Below are 17,409 nucleotides of genomic sequence, written 5' to 3'. Positions count from 1 at the left end.
AGAGGTGAATGCATTCAGTCAAGAGGCTAAAACATTAGCGGCAAATAGGAGGTTAATGCATTCAAGGCGAGTTCCATTTTCATGCAGTTTCTTTACGTTTTGTACTTTACTAACATCATTTTACTGGAGTAGAATGTCAGACTCATCCAGAGTACACTTATGAGGCTTTACATGTCTAAAATACCATTTCCAACACTAGTCAGGCTAAATGGTTGTACATTTCAAAAATAAGGCAAATTAGAAACACTTGACAAGCAGATTTCATGGTCAATGAAAGTTCCCGTTTTATCTAGATACGTGAATGTGAATCGGGTTTGCATTCCATAAGCTATACATGCTTAATCGGACAAGGAGATCGAAGTACAGAGTCAAGCCTTAAAAGGCCCATTCTGTCATTTGAAAACAGCACCCTCTACTCCCCATCCACCCCAGGGCCCTTAATCAGGGGATGGAGCTCTGTGGAGGAGTAACCAACCAGAGCTCAGAGGGAGAGCTGGCTAGACAACAAACAAGACACTAGTGTGCATGGGTTTACATTAAACCTGCAAGCAAGCTTCAATCTACAAGTACAAAAAGCCCAAAACTGTGCAGGACCAAAGGTATTCTTACTAAGATTGGAAGGGCTTTTGAAAAGTGGAGTTTAAAGCATGAAAGAATTAGAGTGATACCGAGCTGGCAAAGCGTGTTGTACTAGTAAGTAACATCCATTAGTATAAGAAACCGGGTGCAACTGAACGCACCGTCACGTGTGTGGTAATATTCTGCACAAACACAGAAGTCGGCAATTAATGATTGGGCGTTTAATATTTTGAATTAAGTATCATTTGTCTCACGTTTTTGCACCACGTTCCAAAAACTAAAGCAAAATGGCTACACATGTAGTTTGACCAAAAGAGGCAGCAGTACAGACAACGTTAAATAGTCCAAATAAGGCAAATATATATCAGTTTTACTGAACATTTTATTTATTAATTCTATGTGCTTTTATAAATTAATAGCACAAGCAAACTGAATCCCAGCCTCCCCCCTCCCCCCACCCCCCCAAAAAAATAATAAAATGATCTAGAGCAGTGCTTCTCCCCAGTGACTAGTTGGATGGAAGAGTGCAAGTAAAAAAAAAAAAAAAAAAAAAAAAAAAAAGTAAGAAAGGCACACCAACATTTGCCGCTTCCCCCCTGGGAACTTCCTGAAATGCACCAGCCAAGCACATCTAGTTGGGGGCTTCTCACCGTACAGAACATTAGAGCGCACTCTGCATCGCTCCACTACTAAACACTTTGACTTGCAGCAGTCCTTTGGCAGTGCAGTTCAGGAAGAGGTTATTACACTGGGATGACCAGACAAAGGAACGCTACCATCTCTTGGTGACTTCGTCTGTCATTCTGCAATTCAACTTGATAGTTAAAGCTTCCCCATACCAACAAAAAGACAAAACCCCCCCCCAAAAAAACAGCTATGTACAGGGAGAATATGTTTCTTTACCATGGTCTGTACAATTAGGGCCTATACATTATTTACTTCATCTTTACTGCAAGTAAACCAATACAAAGAGGAAAAAACAAATCATCAAAAAAAACAAATCTCCATAACTCGTCTTCCCTTTTCCTCAGAAACCAAAAAGCTGTGACTGAAAGGTTTAAGACAAAGCATGGTCAGACAATCCATGTCTGGGCACTGTCTTTTAAATTAAAGTTCACATTTTATCCAAGTAATGGGGAGGTGTAAATGGAACCAAAGGAAAAAAAAAAAAAAAAAAAAAAGTTGCTCAGCATGGTGTTTCAAGTTCTCATGGCCGGAACTCCAGTTCATCTACACTTATGACCTTAGCAGGCATGGAGGGCAGTGGCTGCTGTAGCACATCCGAGCCGAACCACTTTGACAGGCCGAGAGGAGGGCTCGCCCCATGTCGCTGGGAGTTTGTCCGGTGAGGACCGTGGCTCTGGGAGCCTGGGACTGTCGGGTGAACTGCAAGAGTAGAAAGAAAATGCTGTCAAAAGGCTCTGAAAATGTTCAAATATATTTTTAAATGTGATGTGCACATTTCATATGTGTTCAATAACTAACAAATTGTCTATGGAACAATAATTAAAGTGAATCTGCCACCCAGAAGGACCAGCATGGAGCATTGGGCTTCATTGAAATGGGTTCCACTCACTCGGTCGCTGCTGCTGGAGTTGTTGCTGCATTACTGCTAGCTGCATCTGAGTGCTGGCTCGGGGAGGTAGAAGAGGATGCCCTGTTGCACCAAGAGGGTACAGAGGCTGACCAAGAAGGGCAGGAGGCAAACCTTGGAGTTGTGCAAGGTCAACATGTGGTGGAAATATACCTGGAGTGTTAAAAAAAAAAAAAAAAAAGCCATCAAGACCAAGTTACAATCTGACACAATGACAAACATTCAAAAAAGAGCCAAATATAAAAAGGTAAACATGGGTGGGGTGCACCAATTGGGGCAAGGCAGAATGGCCAAAAAAAACAACAGTATATTTTGTATGCAATTGCAGAATTCTTAAATTTTTAACGCTACCCTTTAGATGCTAGGATGTTAGTCTTCGTATGCGACACTTTTAACTTATGCTGTGTAAGTCATGAAAGCCAAACAAGCTTGATTAGGCTGATTGATTAGCCCCCCCCCCCCCTTTTTTTTTTAGACTGTAGGACATTTAGTAGCCGTTACTAGTGCCCTGATGACAAATCATGCTAATTGCAGTGAATTTTTTTTTGATAAACCAATAAGTACCAGTACATTGTATTCACCCCATATATTCAAATTGCACCACACTAACCTGCTTGGAGCAGGGCAGGTCCCAGTTGCTGCGGTTGGATACCCTGTGCCAGCATTCGCTGCACAACACTCGGATGCAGCTGTGGAGGTGGGGGGCGCCCCATGGGAACATGGGAGAGCAGCGGTACTGGGTATATAGGACGAGGGAAAGACGAAGCTGGCCCGGAAGCAAGCGCATGGTGCCCAGCAGAGCCTGGTCTGAGGCGTTCACTGTCCTTGCTGGGCATGTTCTGTGGGGCGCATTTCACCCCACCAGACTGGGAGCCACTTCCATCCATCGTGTCCAAACAAGAGCTTGGGGAGCAGTGATCTACATTTATTAAAAACACAACCCCAAATGTTTAAAAACACAAGACCAAATGTTTAATCAAATATCCATCTTTGAATCCAAAAATGTATATAGCACAAGGTGCATAAAAGTGGTGTACCGTCATGGGAGTGCAAGGCCTCCTCCTTGCCATCTGGGCGACTGACTGCATCGTCTCTGCTCTTCTCTTTAGTCTCATACATTTTGCGGATCACAGATGTCGGAGTGAAGGATGGAGATAACTGCAAGAAAAGGCATCAGAATATTACAATAATAATTTAGACTCAAAGGTCAATGGCTACATTTTCGTACAGTAATGTTTTTCTATGGTGTATCCGGCGGCAATTACATCAAAACCAGAGTCACCACAATACCTTTGACCCACAAGCTAGCGGTGTTGCTGAAAATCTGCTTCCTCGATCAATGGTTGCCGTAGAGTTGCTAATGCACAATGATTAATTACTCTATAGTTATTACACCGCCAAGTGTTTGTTTGAAAAAAAAGAGGGTTGGGGCAGGATGGGAGATTAGCTGGGGTCGGCCTTTAAGCAGATCATAACGATATGTAAACAAATGTGATCAAAACATACAATGTTTATGTTCACATTTTGAAGAAAATGCAAGCAACAATGTATAAATGAAGTAAAAACAAATGTCTACCATGCTAGTGACTGCATTTCCTGGAGAGGTCCTTTCCGAGGGGTGAGAGCCTGGGCCTGGTGACCTATTCATTCTTGGTTGTCTGCAGGTTGAGCACATACATCTTAAATAAATCTGCCAGAAACCAAGGACCAAGGTATCACTCAGTGAATTCACATGCACTTGAAGTCATTCATAATGGCATTAAGCCAATACTCTGACACAGTAGTGTTTTTGGCACTGAAATTCTGGTGGGGCACCTTGCTGAAAAAAGGCATATCACCAGTTTTTGGGTGTCCCCCCCCAGCAGCATCATCTGGCAGCAGTTGCTTTTAGTTTCAATATAAAGTCGAATTAATAACAGTTTTGGTTCTAGACATTTAAATTAAACATTGCTGTTGAACGAAATTGAACAAACCGCTATTTAATAAAGTAGAAGAAACTAGGCTTGGGCAGAATGACGATTAAATAGTCTATCGACTCCATCGATTCACATAAATGACACTTATCTGCCAGGAAAAAGCTGAGCATTGAAGCGGTATAAGTGCAGTTAACAGTGTTCTGAAAACGATTCCCTCGCTCTGAATCGATCAGAGCGAGGGCTGAGGGGGAGTGAAGAGGCTCTCTGCTCAGAGTTGTTTTTGATTTGATTATTTGTAATGTTCATGGTGTAAAAGTGTTCTAGTATTGCATGTAAAAATCCTGTGATGTTTTCCCTCTCGTGACTTTGTTCTAACCCTCATTGTGAAGTGTATTGTCTGAATCAACTACAACCACAGAAATTGAATGACACGACTTTAGTTGTCAACCAGTACATCGGTTTACACCTGGCATTAGAACGAGTCTCCACATGGGGAACCACTTGTGCAAATCGGCTCTATGTGCAAATCAAATACATTGTGATAGTTATATGCACGATATACATAAGATATGTTATATATTCCCATAGAGAAAGATTGACATTTATTTTGTTTCCTTACTTTTTTTAACTTGTATGGAAAATAAAAAACTCCAATCCTCAATTAGGCTTACTATTTCGCCACCAGACAGCAGTGCGCTGGTTCTCCTGTATCTTCATTTTAGATCTGTTTGTTTCCTACTTGTATGAAACAGTCTAGGAACTGTCCTGTTCCGTCCCAAAAAAAGTATCCCCACTGTCCTGTGCCGGGGATTTGTAGAAACGAGATGTTTTTGTGTAAATACTTTACAGAAGTCCAGGGACAAATAATCTCTTGAACTTAATTTGTTTACAACTAAACTAGGAGAGCGCATTACATTATGTTCTATGCGTGTGCACCCATTCCCGATAGAATCATCAATCGCTGAAGTGTGAAGGAATGGAAGCAGTAACATTTCCGTGAAGTAGGGCTGGAGCCAAATCCAAATAAACTACAAGTAGTGGGTTTTTAAACAAACATTTCGTACAAATACATTAAAACATTTTTTTTTATTGTTTCAGGCTTATTCCATCTGTGGAGCTTGGCTGCAGAGATGAGAAACTGAAACATGTCCAGTCTCTACGGAGACACAATATAAAGACTTAGTCTTTATATTCTTGAATATTATTATTTTTCTTTTTTTAAATGCCACTCCGACACTGGACATGTCTTTTCCAGTTAGGCGTGCCATACAACCGTGTGATGGCATTGGGCACAAGCGCTTTGCTTGCCCGCCAGCTGCACCCACCACAGAGTGGGAACTAGCGTACAGGGAGAGGTAGAACAGGTGGAGAACGTTCCTTCTCCGGAGGCAGAGAGAGAGGACAGGTTGAAAATGATCACACTGATTTATAACATTGGGGTAGGGTTATTGCATCCGAGAACAGGGGCTCTGTCCCCTCTCAGTCAGCTGAGGGAAGAGTTTGAGAGACAGTGAGCGAAGCACTGGCCTACAACTGATTCGGTTACCTAGTCTCGTGCGACATTAGACACCTCTCGTGTGAGCTTGACGTAACCTATCCAGAACCGCTTCTATATGGGATGAGACTCTATACAGATATTTTCCGTAAACAAGGCTATGTAGGAATGACTAGCTTCTGCCAAAGGCAGAAGCTAGCACACAGTTTCCTACATTACAATCTCTTAAAGAGACAGGCGTCATATCCAACAACTGGACAGTTGCTTGACACCACCAATGAATGACAGGTTCGCACAGTAAGGTGGGCGGTACCAGGACAAAGATCAGGCCCTTCAGCCTTCATAGATGGGCCTGTCTGACATGCGCAGAGGGGCTTCGGATCCACTAAACACGCTTGCGGAGCACAGCAAATATATTAAATGGATATTTTCACCACACCTCAAATTGTATTTGTAACTTAAGACTTATTTATGTCAATATCAAGCAAAAGTTTAGTTTCTCAATATCTATTAAATTATGTTTGAATAAATTATGTTGAAACGAGGACAGCATAATGGTGCGATCTGGTGGGGCCTGGCCCCCCCAGGCCCTAATGTGGAGACGCCAGCTCTTTCTATTGCAACTGTCATGTAAACACCGCACCCTGATAATCTTAATCGAGTTGAGCTTTAAAAATCGGTGTAAGCACTACCCGATTAACAGACTTGGATTTCTCTTCAATCATCTGATTTATTATGGCATGTAAACACCTTAACATGGATATGATAAGTGTATTCAAACGGCACGTGTGCCACAAAACCCAGTGAGTCACGTCGCATATATTTGACTTGGAAAGACTTTCAGCAGATAGACAACATGGTGACCGCCAGTAAACGCGCAGACTTTGAAAGTGATGAGGGAGCTAAATATAGTGTGATTTTGGACGGTAATTCCTGTCTAACTCTATGACAGGTATTTCCCCGTAGTCACATTATTCCAAACGCATGTCAAGACAATAACCTTAACCCGACTATTGAGTGCATGTTAACGCACTAAATGCTGCAGAAACAAGTCCTGAGAGGAATTGAAAGACTCGAGTTCATCAGGTCTCACCTATTTCGGAAGGATTTGTCCTGTTGCTTGTTGTAGCATGACTGGAATGGGTGGTGGACGAGCAAGGCAAGGTCCTGCTGATACGCCAGGGCTTCCAGGTCAGCCTGGTCCACCACCATAGAGATGGCCCTCATCTTTGTACACATAACCCAAAGTAAAAGGTTGGTTCCATTTGGACAGTACATTTACCACCAAGTAAAATTGGTATGTTATGGAAAAGAGACTTCTATCAAAATGTTTCATATTCAAGGCATTGGCATTTGGTTTACCTGATCGTGTGCCATGGGTCCAGGGCTGATAGACCTGTGCAAGTCTGTGAACTGCTCTGCCAGCAAAGGCTGTGGAACAGGAAATCCTGCGAAAATAAAAATTCAATTTTCAGCCTAGTCGTTTCCATTTAGTTCCATTTGACAGAAAATAAACAGAACCCAGTGTATAAAACTGCAGTCTTGACTGTGTAGAAGCACCTATTGCAGTACACAGAATGTCTTAAAGTTAAAGAAATTAACTCCCTTTAGAAGTTCAATGTTTCAGTGAAACACTGACCTGATCATGGCAGAAGAACAGGGAAGCTACTAGTTTTAATTTTAAATGAGCTAGCTTAGGGATTGACTAGTGTGCACACCAACAAATGCGCCTTTTTTTATTTAAACCCCTTTCAGAAACCTCTAGCAGTCGTACATTTTTCAATATTTGACGTGAGTAGAGATCGAAGGCAAGGTTTCCTCGCTTGTCATGAGGATAATGGAGCAGGATATAATATTTACATATGACATAATACGATGACAAATAGCGACCGCTAAAGGAAGCCACAGAAACTATATGAACATTGCCAAACATGACTACTCCTCCACAAGGGTTCTTAGCTTTTGTAGAACAGGTGTAGTTTGATAGCTGGATGGTCACCCATGCTCGCACCAACTAAAATGAAACTTGTTTGGGGATTGATGGGGTGGAGACCGGTCTGGGGGTAAAATGCATCACTTCCTAAACAGAGTCCAATGCGGATTGCCTGTTTTGAGAGCTTGAAATCCTAGCAGCCATCGAAGTAACAGCGGACTGACAGTGATAGCGGTGGGGAGTCACATGTTGCTGATCGATGCCAATTTGTGCAACAAGCAAATAAATTATTTATTGTACCTTTAGATAACGTACAAAGACTTCCATTAAGAAGGACTATAGCAATGCCATTTCCAACTAAATTCTTGGCAATAGATTATCTACTAATTTACCTGCTGAAGTCTGCAAATGTCCACGGAAGAAGTCAGGTGATGATGCCCTCTGAGGGAAGAGAGGGGGAGAGGGGCCCTTTTGCAGGTGACCACGGAGGGGAGCCGACGCTGGCGGGGCATCAGAACTCAGCAGGCTGCGAAGCATCGTGGGGGAGCCACCCCGAGGAGGATCCTGGCCTCCCAGGAGCTCCTACAAAACCAGAACATAAATATAGAATAAAACCCACAGTTCACACGAGTTCTGGACACAGATCCAAATAAAACGCACTAATAGCAAATACCACAACTAGGTTCTGTGTTCACACATACCTGAAATATGTTTTTCTGTTGTTGGGGAGGTGGTTGACTCTCTGATATAGTCACCAGAGCAGGCTCTGAGGGCTGAAGATTCAATTCATTTTAAAATAAATAAACACCCATCCTACTAGGCAGTTAGCAGTCCTGCAATTCAAATACCATTGTCATTTAAAGAGCCAGTGAAAGTCAACTTCGAAAACTAATCATGTTTGATGTCAAGACAAGAATACCTTACCACTTTCCCCATTTAATAGAGTTGCCAAGACCTACAGAGCCCTTTGTCCAAGTCAATTATGAGTACAATTTTAGACCCTGAGTATCCCATTTCTTGTGTATGAATTCATTCATTAATAAAATACAAAAAGACTGACTTGCATAAAGGGCATGGATACCTTTCACACAACTCTTCAAATGTAGACCAGAATCCAAATCAAATTTATGCCCTTCCATTTTCTTTTGTACAGTCACAATAGTTTAGCAAGACACGTTTAATGTGGTTAAAATAAAATAACTTTAACACTGCTACTTACATTATTGCCATTGCCCTTGGGGTGAGTTGGCAAAGTTCCACTTGCCTTCATGCTGCTGACCAGCTTATTAAAGGCAGACATATCAGGGTCACGTGTCCGTGGCCGAGCACTGGGTCCACCTGCTAACGCTTCCTCCAAGTGCTCGGCCATAAAGGGCGTTCCATCTCCTCTCTGTGGAGGTGGAACCTTTCGTACCGGCGGCTGTGAGGCAAGCTTCATGCCTTTCATCCCTCCTTCCACCTCCTCCAGGGACAACACAACTCCAGAGTTAGCTGGCAAAGGAACATTGACACAAAACAGATCTCAGAGAAACAAACGCATAAAATGTGTAATTTCGGGTACAAAATTAATTGGACAGTGCAACTTGCACTGTGCACCTTGTCCTGTGCCACAGACAAGTGCAGTGCTATCGATGTCCAAAGGCCTGGTGAAAGTGGTCGACTGAAGTGGCACTCACTACTCTCACGTAGGCGTGCTTTGTTGACAGACAGGGTGGAAAGGAGGGGCTTCAGATCTATTTTGGCCTTGTTGAGAAGCTCCAGTATGTCCACCTTCTCCTTGCGCTCTGTCTGGATGGGTGTGAAGTACGGTGCAGGACCTTGGCCAGAAGAGGAGCAGTGAGCTTCTAGACCTGCAGTGGGGCAAAACAGCCACAAGGTTTGAAATTCAACCACTGCGGTGGTTCAATTTTTATTCACACAATAATTTACCTCCAAACTCACAAGCATTTAATGATGGTCACTGTCTTGTAAATATCTGGTTTGATGAAACAGGATCCATCATTTATGCTATACAAATAAATATTTGTCGGTTTGGTCACTTTCTTATACAATTATTAAACAACCCCCCAACCCCGTAGCTATAGCCCCATTCACACATGCATTATTTTCCAGCAATGTTCCAGAACCATTCCTGCAAGGGGTCATGTCTGAATGGGTGTTTCCTAAAGTCTTTTATTGGAATTTACAGTCCATTTATGCTATTAAAAAAAAAAAAACAAGAACAAAGTAGGCATTAAAATGTGCCAACTAAACAACCATGTTCTGCGTGTCAATAGTAAAAACATTCTTTGAACGTTTTACATAGGCTATTTTGGCAAACAGTAAACTGTGCTGTTTTCCAAATGGGGGCGTGAGCAAGTGCGCACCTGCACCACTGGTGCAGTTGGTGCTGCAGGAGTTTAGCTTTCTTACTTTTCACACTTGAAAATGGCAACATGCAATTAGATTCAGAGGGTCTCACAAAACCCCACGGAGCAGGGGGTGCGAACTGGGACCGCACCAGGTGAGTTCTGCATGACTGTCCCTTGCCCCATCTATTCTTGCATTATCGTGGCATGTGTGAAAAGGCAAACAACTGAAATGTTACGGAATGCAGCTGCATGTCTGAATAGTGACACTCACTAGCGGCACAGAAATGGTTATCCCAGTCATTTACCGGGAACCGTGTAAAGAGACCTAATGTTGCATGGTAGAAATGCTAGGAAGCAGTTGAAGATACTTTATTTACCTGCTAGTCTCTCCAGCTCCTCATGGGGAGTAGACCTCAGGCTGCTGGAGCGGCTGCCTGACGGGCTCAAATTACTGGAGAACCATTGACTGAAGCGGCTAGCTGACACAGGGCCTTCCCCCAAAACATCCTCTATCATCTGCAAGACAAAAACAGGCAACGCAATGTTTTCCACAGAATTTGATGCTATTTGTGGTGGTAGCTAATGGGGGACAGGGTGAGAGATGGGCACAGTGCTTTTTTGTATATGAAATTGAGAAAAATAAAAATCAAAATTTCCTTTTTTGCTTTATTTAGAGGAAAGACTCCCTCTCTAATGTCTCCATTACACATGGAGGGAGACGGGCACAAAATTGCATCCCAATCACTTCTTCGGCGGACCACAAATGTACTGTTACGATTTTTCAAGGGCTTTAATGCATGAACGGAATGACAGATGAATAGATCTGGGACTATTTAATTATTCAAATTGTTTGTCAAATTTTTTTTTAATGTAGATGGGGCTATTCATAAAACATCCTGCACATGATCATTTTGAGTGTGCATGGAGAGGAGGGGCTATTCAGACGGGTCCGTTGCTAAAGTGTTTGAGAGAGCAGGGCAAGGAGGGGCTGAGCAAACCAATGTTCTGCACGCAGCTCTACAATAACTTATGATTTTACCCATGTGAAATAGTAAAAATAAATACAAATAGAAAATCAATATCTGGCAGTCAATGTCGATATTGTAGCGGACCGCCACAAAAATCTATTTATGGGAATCACTGCCACTTGTCCAAAGCAGGCAGTGGATGCAAGGAACCCAAGGCTGCAAAAATAAAGTTGGCACTTACATGTAAAGCACTTTCAATCCGTTTTACCAGAATGCTAAATGACTGAGGAGTTTCAGATGCATTGCTGATTGGCTACACAAACATTAAGTATATTAAACAATCCATACTGAGTCAGCTGTCCCTCATTGGCACGTTTTTCAAATGCAACGCTGCTCCGATGTGGAAATAATGGGCATCAATAGAGCATTATTTGAAACAATTCCGCTTTCCTTTCACCGAGGGCATCATGCAATCTTTTTAGCCAACACCGGTGATACCACCACCAAAAGACTAAGTTTAGCGAAAGGTGAGTGTGCAATTGAGGTATTCAAAGCTCCTGCATAAACCTGACCCTTTCATTTAACTTTATTCATATAAAAACTGGCCACGAAGCAGTAAGATTTTCTAGGAGCCAAATTAGAACTTCTACTGCTCATTTTAAGCACATGAGATAAGTGACCTATTCCTTATTTCATGACACCACTCTGTGTGCACACCTTGATAAGAAGGAAAAGTGTTTCAAGTGATCCAAGACTTACAGATGCCAAGCCTGGCATTGTCTTCTCCAAATTGAAAAACTCATTGAAGTCAAAGTCTCCAGTTGATTGCTCAGGCAGAACTTCAGGTTGCGGCACCTCCTGATCAGCTGTAGAACCTCTGACTAAATCGGGTTCTTCTGCCAGTCCACCATTACATTCCACTGCCAAACATATACAGAAATAACTATGACGTTAAAGCAATGATATCACATTGAGAGCACATAATACCTGACTTTATTATGAAAATATAATTAATGTTATTAGCCATATAAAACGTAATTTAGCCATATATGCTAAGATAACAAAACACTATGCATAGAATATATTTACATTTATATAAAGTTATGACATACCTTCTTTTGCAGATTCTGTCCGCCTCCTTGATCTCTTGGACCTGCGCTTATCATCTTCTAGGATCTTGTCATCAAATCCAATGAGCTCGATAGTCTCAGACTGGCTTGTGGGGCCTCCAGAAAACCATTCTGGTTCCTCCTCTGCATAAGAGTCATTCCTTCTCCTCTCGCTGAAGACACGTTTGTCACCAAAATCTCTCTGCAGACAACAAATTGACAGTTAACCCAGGCTTTAAAGGAATATTTTTCCGAGCACATAAGATTTTAAAATAGTGTATAAAATACTACAGGATCAAATCCCATTCATACAGCACCAAAACAGAATTAACACTGCCTACGCTACTTCATATAGAGCTCTATAATTTCAACGGTTCTAGTCACGTAAGACAGAATTTAATGTAGTGTCTGTCCACAATGCTTCACATGTCCACCAAGTAGCGTCACAACACTACTTACAGGCTTTTGAGTAATACTGTAGTGTTGGCTTGTTAGTCAATTTGTGAACTCAATTAAAAAAAAAAAAAAAAGTCTCAAACTGAATAAAACGTAATTCTAGCGCTCGAGGTAGACTTTAAATACATTTTGTCTGAAGCACAAATTTCCGCTTCTGAAGTCAAGTGTTCAATCATTTTTATATGAAGTCAATATACACACACACACAATATGATCAACAAATCTGCCAAGGAAGAGCATGAACCAACCCTGAATCTCTTGTCCTTGAAATCTCTTTCGCGCTCCCTTTCTTTCTCAAGGCGGGGCTCTCTTTCAAAGACCCGAGCAGGAATGATACGGCCACTACCGATCCTGCGTGCCCCACCAAGACGGAGACTCTCATTCTCTTTGTTCTCCAGGGGGCTTATGGGGCGACGGGTGTGAGATGCAAGGGCAGCGGTGCCCTGACATCCTCCTCCAAAGCTACGCCGCTGTGGGCTGAGTACAACATCCAGGTCGTCCTCCTTTAGCCGCTCACGGGGATCTGAAAACGGGTTAAAAGAAAGGGCTTAGCTCAAATCATGCATCACAATCCCATTGAATTGTCAACATTGCATCTCTGGTAGGCAGCAGAGGTGCAATGTTGAGAACACGGAGGCGATCGTTCTACTCATGCATGGAGGGACTTTTATGTGTCAGAAACTTTCACAAGTGAAAACATACTTTTGAGCATGTATGTTTTCACCTAAATGACCATCTGCAGCACACGCACCTTTGCGCACCCTTGTCTCTTGTGGACACAGGCTTTAATGAATCTAGCACATTATACCCAGATTTCTGGCAAAACGCATACCTATAAAATTCAATCACAATGTGAGCCTGACCATCTCGGGATAAGGTCTGGCTCAGTGTGCCCAAAATCCGAACTGGACTGTCCAGACATGATCTAAATTTCATTGAATCTACATATGTAACTCAGACCAGGGGCTAAATCAGATTTCCTTTTTGGTAAACAGATTTCTGCAAGACAGAATTACATTGTTTCCAACTGCACCCTTTAGCCAAAGCATTTGTAAAAAACTGATTGATATTTGAAAATTATCTATCTACCTGGAATTCTGCGCTTCAATGGAATTCTATCATCCATATAGTCCTTTTTTAAGCCTTCCACTGGAGAGCTGCGCTCTGAAGAGGGGTACAGCGAGGCATGCCACTTCTCAGGGTCCCAGACACCATCACTAGCAAAATACAAAAAGTATAAAATCATATTTAAGGGAAAACCAGAAACCATGAATGATCTTGAAAAGGTAAAAGTATCAAAATATGCCAAAATTAATTTCAAATATCATTTTAACTCCAATTCTCCCTCCATTTTGATAAAATGGGGGAAAGTTGGGCTGTCAGTATCACCACGCAAACTGCAAATATTGCCAGAATTAGACTCAATACCTTGATACTGAGTTGTGAACTTAAACAGTATTAAGGAGCCACAACAGTTTTATCTAGACTTCACATCATTCTTTTAAGTGTTCTTCTCTTCAACATCTCAACCCTTTGTGTAAGATTAGTCACACGCTGGCCATCTGTGCAGACACCAGCCATTATATGGAAGTAAGATATGCAACAATCAGATGGGAACCAATTTAATTTAAAGGAAGCAGAGGTGTCAAAATCCTACCTGTCATATTTTTCTGAGAGACATTCAGGCCTGTCATTGGAGCATGGCAATTCTTTTATTTCCAGAAGCTCCTCCTGGAAATTAAGTCATGACAGCAAACTGTTAAGTGGAACTAAAAGCAAATAATCCTCCATGAACGTAGTCTCATAACAGCTTCTGCTTACCTTGGTGTATCTGTAAGGTGTGGATGCTGCCGGTTCCTTTACTTGGGCCATTGCAGCATCACAATTCTTCTGTTCAACACATGAATTGTCCTCCATGCCTGATGACCCTCGCCCTGGAGAATAACCGACAGATTTGAGAAAATTTGTTTCACCAGTGGCTCAAAAGTGTGCTTCCGACATGCCGCAGGCTTCTGTTACAACAAAATCTATTGTTTGAACGTCAGTCAGTAACCACAACATTGTTTATTTCTGAAAAAGCTTCTGATGTCTAGTTAGGCAAGAGTTATAATTGGACCAAGAACTTAAGGAGAAAATAAAATAATTTGTAAAAATCAATCTCTATACACACACACACACACACACACACACACACACACACACTCTTTTAAAACCAACATGAGGTGACTCGACAAAGCTGTGGGCTACCACAGCAACCAATCAAATTGCCAATTAACCAGTGACGTGCCAGGTAATCAGTTAATTACCAATTAACTGGAAGTAACCGGAAACAGTTCCAGCCTCCACCACTGGACGCATCAATTAACCAAATGAGCCAATTAGCAAATTGACGGCTGAGCCTACGGGTAAACGAATGAGGGGGAAAATGTCGGCCCATTGAATCGAAATCATTATTTTATCAGGTCAAGATTGGAATTGATCGGTCTCCGCGTAACTGCAGGGCCAGCGGCGCCAGCGTTTACCACAATGCAAAACTTGAACTAAACACCCACCTTCATGTGGTGAAAAACCTTCACTGGACGCTGAGCTGAGCGAGCACAACCGAATTACAGTCTCTCTATAGCTCTACGTTCGCATGGTTACTAATGTTGGTGAAATAAACGGCGTGGAGAAACTTACTTAGTTTGGAGGTTGCTCGGAATATTGTTTGATGCTGGTTCTCAGGGAGTAGTTAGCCAGCTAGCTAATCTAGCCTCAGCTAGCTAGCTAACTAGCTGGGGAATGGGTATAATGCCCACCCCGCGAATACGAACTCAGAAGCCGGTTAGGGTGGTGAGGTGCTATCGGCAGGTGAACACGGTCCCGGGGTTATTACAAGTCAGTAACACTGGTCTGAATCCTCCTAAAACAACACTGTGTGATCTCAAATCAAGCGTATGCTCTTTCTCTGTTTTCTCAGTCGTAGCATCAGTTTTCCTCTGATCGCCGCTTTAAGAAGGTCCTCGGGAGGATTAGCTGGTGCCCGTCGCGCCTTTGTGGAACGTTACAATCGTCTAACGTGCACTAACCACCAACCTTTAACAAAAATCAAACGAACACGATCTATACTATCGTTACATTTATATTATGACCGTTTTATCCGGTGTTTATCTAACACGCGTGTTAATCGCTGCACGAAGCGTCGTTAATTTGTATTTTTTTTTTGCCAGGCATCGCTCGGGGCACCAACTCGTTGTTTTACTGGTTTGCTCGATTTGCGTTCCACGCTGTCCCTGCCCTGAAGTCAAGCCCGCCGCTCTCAGCCAAGCGACGGGGCTCATTCCCGGCGGGCGGAGCGGGCGTGACTAAACCCACTGCGTAGCGGCGGGACGTGAGTGGTGATGGCGAAGTGGAGCTTGGCCTGGTTCCCCAGTCCGCTGTGTCGAAAATGGGTTCAGTGCTCGGAGCTTCATATGAGAAAATGCACGATGTGAAATGGGTGTAGCGAAACAAACACCCCCATAATAACATACGACGACTTCTGGTCATCGACTGATGTGTGTGTGTAGTTATTATCATCATCATCATCATCATCATCAGCATCATCATCAGCAGCATCATCATCATCATTATTATTATTATTGAGTAGAATGGAGACAGACTGGACATATGGAGGGAGAGACACTTAAAAAAAACACTCACACGAAAGAAAAAAGAAAAAAAAAACAGGTCACGATTCAAACCTGCGTCGCTGCAAGGAATCTTTCCTGCGCAAAAATACAAACCAAAAAATAAATACAAATAAACACAAAGATATTAGTTATCACGGGTATAACGGTGTGTACGTTAAGATGGGGGGGAAAAATCATTCACTTTGTACAAATTTGAGCATTTCCGATTTTTTTGGAATCTTCTACACAACCAAGTGATCGAAGGAGGGAGGTCAACTGAGCTCCAAAATGGGTCAAGGGCGGATCTGAATGAGAAGACTTGTGCTTATTTTGCCAATCCAAAAAAAACAAAAAACGAATTGACTACGGGCATCAACAAACACTGCAGCACCTCGACGGTTACGGACTGAGCCCCATACAGATTTAAGTCGACTAGAAACATTGAAGAAGGAAGGCGCTGGAGATCCAGGATTAGAAGCAGGTCAACATTTCAAGGGGAAGTCTCTCCTTTCCGGGTTTACACGGGTGGATCTAGAAACCCTGGTAACTAGAAGAGTAGGGCTTGGCTCTTGCGTTCCTCAAATCCAACTCGACCAGGGAAGGAGGCTGCCGGGTGGGGATGTCGGTGCACTCAGCCCAACTCACCGCTCTACTGAGGGCATTGTGGTGGGTCCCAGAGAAGCAGTTTTGTGCTCCGATCAGCAGCATCCCTGGCGCCTCTGGAGGGAGGAGGTACTCGCGCTCGACCAAACAGTATTCAGGAAATAATTATAGGAGTCTATAGATGCGAGAGAAGAGGGTGTAGGGTTCCATCTCATGCAGGAGTTGGGGGCAACGGGGGAGCAGATAGGATGGATAAAGGCAGTCTGACAAGGGAAAGGGTGGACATTGAGGTTTCATTTGGCCCCCGAAGAATGCAAAAGCACGGTCAGGAAGGGGCTTTATAGCCAGTGGTGGCAGAGGGAATGGGAGGAGGGAGAAGACTGCATAATATACAGTCGTCAGTCAGAGTGAGGAACAGGGGACGGATGAGTGGCATTTGGTATTCTTTGGAAAGCATAGGGATGGTCACCGTGGAGGGCGCGGGGGCATTGGAAACAGTTCAGCGTGTGATGCTGCGATGTCCACTCGATGCCGAAGGAGGGAGAGAAACCGTTCTGTGGAGTTGAGACTTTCTCCTTGAAAACACTACGGGGAGAATCAAAACACCAGAGTCGGACTGCCCGTAAATCTACAGTCGGACTGCCCGTAAAATCCGCGGGCCTGTATCCAGGGATATAGGTCGTTGACAAACAAGTACGGAGTTTTTTTTTTGTTTATTTTATTTTATTATTATTTTACCGGAGGGGGGCAGCAAT

At 42.9% G+C, this 17,409-nt stretch overlaps 1 protein-coding gene across 1 annotated transcript; it reads right to left on the bottom strand.

Moving 5' to 3' along the window:
- Window positions 1-1,052: 1,052 nt before the first annotated feature.
- Window positions 1,053-14,318, bottom strand: eif4enif1 (eukaryotic translation initiation factor 4E nuclear import factor 1; the record flags this gene model as incomplete). The annotated part of the gene is made up of 18 exons (XM_080000346.1): window positions 1,053-1,965; window positions 2,156-2,326; window positions 2,784-3,092; window positions 3,211-3,331; window positions 3,750-3,831; window positions 6,678-6,811; window positions 6,947-7,032; window positions 7,910-8,099; window positions 8,219-8,290; window positions 8,737-9,008; window positions 9,194-9,367; window positions 10,246-10,384; window positions 11,596-11,756; window positions 11,949-12,147; window positions 12,650-12,924; window positions 13,491-13,618; window positions 14,059-14,132; window positions 14,223-14,318. 18 exons carry the CDS (start codon window positions 14,316-14,318, stop codon window positions 1,787-1,789), a joined length of 2,862 nt encoding a protein of 953 aa, XP_079856472.1. The 3' UTR covers window positions 1,053-1,786.
- Between the last annotated feature and the right edge of the window lie 3,091 nt (window positions 14,319-17,409).

This window comes from Zeus faber (genome assembly GCF_960531495.2).
Source record: "Zeus faber genome assembly, chromosome: 5".
NCBI classification, from domain to species: domain Eukaryota; kingdom Metazoa; phylum Chordata; class Actinopteri; order Zeiformes; family Zeidae; genus Zeus; species Zeus faber.
The sequence above is the reverse complement of the archived record's forward strand: the minus strand, read 5'-3'. Positions and strand labels throughout refer to the sequence as shown.